The following is a 6,000-nucleotide window of genomic DNA, read 5'->3' as shown; positions in this document are numbered from 1 at the left end:
AAAAAAAACAACAACAAGGTCAAGGGGCTGGGGATTTAACTCAGTGGTTCTGCTGCCTGCCTCACAAGGTCCTGAGTTTGATCCTTGGTGCACACACACAAAAAAGAAGGTCATTTGATGAGAATTACATGAGAGGAAGAATGAAGGAGACTTGAAAAGTAAAGAATGCTGGACATATAATTTCTTTGTAAATGAAATATGTTCGCATTCAGTTTGGAATTAGAGTAAACATTTGAAAACTTCCTTATAATTATATTGCACTATTAAAATACCTATTTATTATATAATAATTATTGACTATAAAAGATTTAAAAAATTTTTAGTACAGGGTGTCCTATGTAGTTCAGGCTGGCGTTCATAGTTCAGGCTGGTGTTGAACTTACCAGGTAGGCCAGGCTGGCTTCAAACTCAGCAATCTTCCTGCCTCAGCCTCCCAAGTGCCGTGATTACAGGTGTGCGCCACCGTATCTGACTCTATAAGATTCTTAACTGGAAATGCCATCCCTTAAACTTATGTAAGTGACCTTTACAAAGTTATAAAATTATTTACTCTAGAAAGAATATTTGGTAAACAGAAGGAAGAAAGCCTCTTTTTCCAAAATCCATATCCCTACTACTGAAGCCTAATTCTATTGGGTTCCTTTTTTTTGAATGCCAAGATGTCTTAAAAAAAAGAATAGTTAAAATCATGTTTTCTATACAATTTGTCCTTCTGTCTTATCAGCTAGCCCTGTAAATATTTTTGCATGTTACTGCATAGTTTCCATGACTATCAAATAGTTGGGTCATTATTTGCACAACAATATCCTATTGTTGGACATTTAGATTAAAATTTTTTGTTGTTCTATATAATTATTTTGATCAAATGTTCCTAAAAAACTCATTGTGTGCCTACCTTTCATGATTTGATCAGCTGTGTTATATTTTTGAGTTGTACAGCGTAGAGAATAATTCTGGTTTGACTTTTCATTGTGACTTCACAGTCATACTGTGTTTAAGTAGATTTTCTTTCCTAATTTTACTAATTATATGTTAGGTTTGAAGTTGTCACAAAGAAACAATGTGCTTCCTGTCTGTTTTGTTTCAATTTGGAATATTATTCTAATCTTATACCAAATTTTAGAGTGTATATTCAAAGTAGGAGAAATTGGTACAAATTTCCTGTGATGACTGTGAGCACTATAAATGGCAAATATATACTAATAAAAATTTTTAAAAATGAAGTAAGAAGTATTACATATTTTAATAGGTTGATCCGGGGATTAGTTTTGGATCATGGTGCCCGTCATCCAGATATGAAGAAGCGAGTGGAAGACGCATTTATCCTTACTTGCAATGTATCACTAGAATATGAAAAAACGTATGTTTTCAGTTCTCTCTCTTAGTTTTGACTCATTTTTTCATTGGCTGTACAGATTAACAGGTCTCATTTTGGCAGATTCGTACATGGACATAATATACTTATGTCATATATAACCACTCCCTTGCCTCGATTTCTCCAGTTGCATATTTTTGGGGGGATTCAATATGTAGTGTTTATTTTGCCCATATCATTCATTTTTTAATTAATTAATTAATTAATTAATTTTCCTCATTGAGTTTATTGGTACATTTTAGGTATACAGTACAGTTACATTCATTATTGGGATCTTGTACCTTTACATCACAGGTCTTGGTTCTCATTTTTTCCCCTTGTCCGTGCCCTCCCTTCACCCCCTCTTTCCCTCCCCATTTACACTTTATTTCCATTTTTTCATTTTCTCATATTTTTTTCTTTTCCCTGATTACCTTTCCCCTACCCTACCCACCATATCATTTATCTTTATAACTTTTGAAGCTGTTTTTTTTTTTTTTTCCCCTAAAAGGCTTTTATTTATTTTGGTACTGGGAATCAAACATGGGACCTTGTGCTTATAAGGCTTTTTAAAATATATTTCTTCCTTCCCAGATGTTTAATATAGACTTCTAGTTTTCCCTCTGTTTTTCTCTGTGCCTTTACTAGCTTGTTTTTTTTTTTTTTTTTTTTTTTTTAATCTTTTAGAGAGGTGAGCTCTGGTTTCTTTTATAAGACTGCAGCAGAGAAAGAGAAATTGGTAAAAGGTGAAAGAAAATTTATTGAAGATAGAGTACAAAAAATAATAGACCTGAAAGACAAAGTCTGTGCTAATTCCAATAAGGGATTTGTTGTCATTAATCAAAAGGTAAGAAAGCTAATTTAGATTTTAATTATTTGTAAATTGTCACCAGCATTCCTCAAAGTGAACTCCTGGTGGTCCCTAAGACTTTTACGGTATCTGAAGTAAAAATTATTTTCATATTAATCATACCTTTTACACTCTTCAGACATTTGCAGTGGTAGTAAGCAACAATACATTGAACTGCTAGCACCTTTGTACAAATAAAGCAGTAGCACCAAACTGTGCTGGTAGTCGTCATGTTCTTTATTGCCATGCCACCACATACTTGCAGGTAAAGAAAAGGCAATTTCATTTAAGAATGTCCGAATGAGGTGGTAAAGCTTACTAATTTTATTCAAGTTTGTTTCTCAAGTATGCATCCTTTTATAATTCTGTGACAAAAAATATGAGTCACTTCTTCTGTATGCCAATGTGATGGCGTCTTGTGGGAAAAGCCCTGTATAACTGAGCTGTGAGCTGAGTGAGCTACTTTTGACATGGAAAGCCATTTTTACTTAGAAGTGTGACTGACAGACAAATTATGGTTGTTTAGATTTGGGTATTTGGTAGATTGTTCTTAAAAATGAAACAATATTATCCTCTCAAGGAAAACACCTGAAAGTATTTGTTGCTGATATAATATTTGAGCCTAACTCAGGGAACCAATATTTTGTGAATGACTAATAAATGCATGATTTTACAAAATTATGCATTGATAAATAACCCATTTAATGTATAAGACCATTGGATTTTAATGTGAGTTTGCAAAGTTCATTGACATGGTTCAATATTCCACATAGAGAGTAACCATTGAGAAACTATGTATTCCTTGTTGAGTTTTGGTATATACATACTGTAAGAGAAGCATATCCACAGTTATCTGAAAAAGGTATTAAAATATTCCTCCACTTCCAATATTTATCTGCATGAGGCCAGATTTTCTTTTATAATTGAACCAAAATACCATATAATACCAAACTGAGTGCAGAACTTTCTATTTAGACAGATGTTAAAGAGATGTACAAAATTATGTCACTCATATATGAATATAATTTTGGAAAGTATAGTAAATTTTCATTAAAAAACAGTATTCATTAGTATAAAATGGGTTACTACTTTAAATGTATTAAAAATTCTAAATCTTCCCAGTTTTAATTTATAATATGATTCAAAAATTTATAATATGATAAATATAGATACAGTTCACATAAGCGAAAGCTCTTTGGGTTCTTAATTTTTAAGAGTATGAGATAGTACCAAGTCCATAAAGTTTGAGAAATATTGTTTTAAAATATGTTTATGGCTAAGGTTGTGGCTCAGAGTGGTAGAACAGTGGCCTATTATGTATTCAGTCCAAAGAAAAGCAAAAATCAAAAATCAAAAGACAGAGTTGGGCATGGAGGTGCACACCTGTAATCCCAGCACTTGGGAGGCTGAGGCAGGAGGATTGCTGTGAGTTCGAGACCAGCCTGGGCTTCATAGTGAGTTCTCTGGTCAGTCTTAACTACATAGTGAGACCCTGTCTCAACCCCCTCCCAAATCAAAAGACAAAAGACATGTTTATAATTTTTGTTAATTTGATTATAGGGAATTGACCCATTTTCCTTAGATACTCTTGCAAAACATGGAATAGTAGCTCTTCGCCGAGCAAAAAGAAGAAATATGGAAAGGTAAGCTTGCAAATTATCTAGCCCAAGATTTTTAACAGATTAAATTGAAATTTTCTCATGTGTATTCCTTTTATCTTATTAGTAAATGTGAGCAAATTAGTGTACAAGTTTTAAATTTTGTTTTTAATTTCAATACATAATTTAAACTGTCAAAAATCAAGGTTGTTAATGTATTTCAGAACTTTGTTGAAGTATCAGGAAGTTTCCTTTCTCTTTAAAACAGATTTTGAAAACAATATAACACTGCATGACCTCACTTATATATGGAATCTAAGAATGTTGTATTCATAGAAGTAGATAAAAGAATTGTAATTACCGGGGGGCTGAGGCAGTGGGGAGGTTGGTGAATTTAGGAGATGTTGTTCAAAGGATTTCTTTTGCATAGGAAGAATAAACAAATTCAAGGATCTATTGTATAACATGGTGACTGTAATTAATAACACTATTGTTGAAAAAAACTGAGTAGATATAAGTGTTCTCACTATAAGAATGCTAACCTTGAGAGATAATACATATGTTAATTAGCTCAAATGAGGCTTTCTACTATAGACATTTAAAATATCATGTTGTGTATAATTTATACAATAATGCAGTCTTCTGTGTTAATTCTCTTATCTGTAAGAATTTAGCATTTATGTTTTCATAATAGAAGCTATGGTGATGTTATATAATTTCAGACTCACTCTTGCTTGTGGTGGAATGGCTGTGAATTGTCTTGAAGACCTTGATATAGATTGTTTGGGACATGCTGGTCTCGTATTTGAATATACGTTAGTGAGTACTTGTATAATGAACACTGAGCCTTTTTAAAAATACCTTTTAATTCACATTTTGCATTTGGAGATCTGACTAACCCACAGGACAACTTATTTATCTAAATATTAAGAGTTCAAGTGTAACTTAACTACTTTTAAACATATATTTAGTTATGTTTGATAAGAAAAATTCACATCAAGATTGGGTTATAATATAAACTAGGTGTTTATTTCATGACATTAACCATTAAAGTTATGGAGTTTTTTTTTGTTGTTTTTTTGTTTTTTTTGCACTGCCAGGGATCAACCCAGGGCCTCGTGTATGTCTACAAGCTTTCTACCACTGAGCCTTATTCCCCAGCCCTAAAGTTGTGTCTTTGCACATCATTCTTTAGGGTGAAGAAAAGTTCACTTTTATAGAGGATTGTGTTAACCCTCGCTCTGTCACCTTGTTGATCAAGGGACCAAATAAGCATACTCTCACATTAATCAAGGATGCCATAAGAGATGGACTTCGTGCCATAAAAAATGCCATTGAAGATGGTAAGGTCTTTTTCTGTGATGGTGTAAACCTTACATTTTTCAAAGTAAAAATACATTTCTTATGGTATGTATGTATGTATGTGTGGCCAGGTATGGTGGTGTACACTTATAATCCAACCTTCTTGGGAAGATGAGGCAAGAGGATCTCAATTTAGAGGTCATCTTGGGCAATTTAGCACGATCCTGTCTCAAAATAAGAAAGAAGTGGAAATGGACTGGTGGAGATACAGCTCAGTGCTCCCTGTGTTCAATCCCCAGTACTGAAAAAAAAATGAATGCTTACTATTCTTTCGTTTTACTTTGGAAAATTTGTAGCTTGGATTGTAAAGGATTTCCTATGGAGTATTCTTAATAATATACTACCCTCTTAATTAATTCTTGTTTATGAAATGAAAAGCACTTAGTTAAATGTTACAGTGTCACTTTTTATTTTTAGGAGTTTCTTAAACTATGAAAAGGCTTTGGTAGCTCAGAACTCATTCTATTACCTCAGGTGTAGTATAATTTTAAGAAAGAAATATTAGTTTGTATTATTATTATTATTATTATTATTATTATTATTATTATTTTGCAGTGCTGGAGTTTGAACCAAAGGTCTTCACACTGAACTACATCCTCAGCTCTTTTTGATTTATTTGTTTATATTTTTATTTTTATTTTGGTACCAAGGATCGAACTCAGGACCTTGTGCTTACAAGGCAGGTGGTGGAACCACTGAGCTAAATCCCTGATCCCCTTTATTTTTTATTTTGAGACAGAGTTTTGTTAAGTTGCTGAGTCACCCAGACTGGCTTTGACCTTGTGATCCTCCTGCTTCAGTCTCCCAGAATTCTGGGACTTAAAGTGTGCGCTATA

The 6,000-nt window shown here is 33.0% G+C and overlaps 1 protein-coding gene across 5 annotated transcripts in view; it reads left to right on the top strand.

Annotated features, from left to right (window-relative positions):
• The window catches only part of Cct6b (chaperonin containing TCP1 subunit 6B), a 58,105-nt gene that overhangs the window by 18,384 nt on the left and 33,721 nt on the right, over positions 1-6,000 (top strand). For 4 of the 5 annotated variants that reach the window (XM_010641371.3, XM_010641373.2, XM_010641372.2 and 1 more), the window contains exons 6-10: positions 1,250-1,360; positions 2,042-2,201; positions 3,765-3,847; positions 4,525-4,621; positions 4,998-5,145. In XM_010641371.3, the coding sequence (XP_010639673.1) occupies positions 1,250-1,360; positions 2,042-2,201; positions 3,765-3,847; positions 4,525-4,621; positions 4,998-5,145 (599 nt within the window). The remainder of the gene's footprint in view (positions 1-1,249; positions 1,361-2,041; positions 2,202-3,764; positions 3,848-4,524; positions 4,622-4,997; positions 5,146-6,000) is intronic. The other variant, XM_010641374.2, reaches the window with a different exon arrangement.

The sequence above is a fragment of the Fukomys damarensis genome, unplaced genomic scaffold, assembly GCF_012274545.1.
Source record: "Fukomys damarensis isolate Sample0158 unplaced genomic scaffold, DMR_v1.0_HiC HiC_scaffold_13, whole genome shotgun sequence".
Taxonomy (NCBI): Eukaryota; Metazoa; Chordata; class Mammalia; order Rodentia; family Bathyergidae; genus Fukomys; species Fukomys damarensis.
This window is presented reverse-complemented; position numbering and strand designations above follow the sequence as displayed.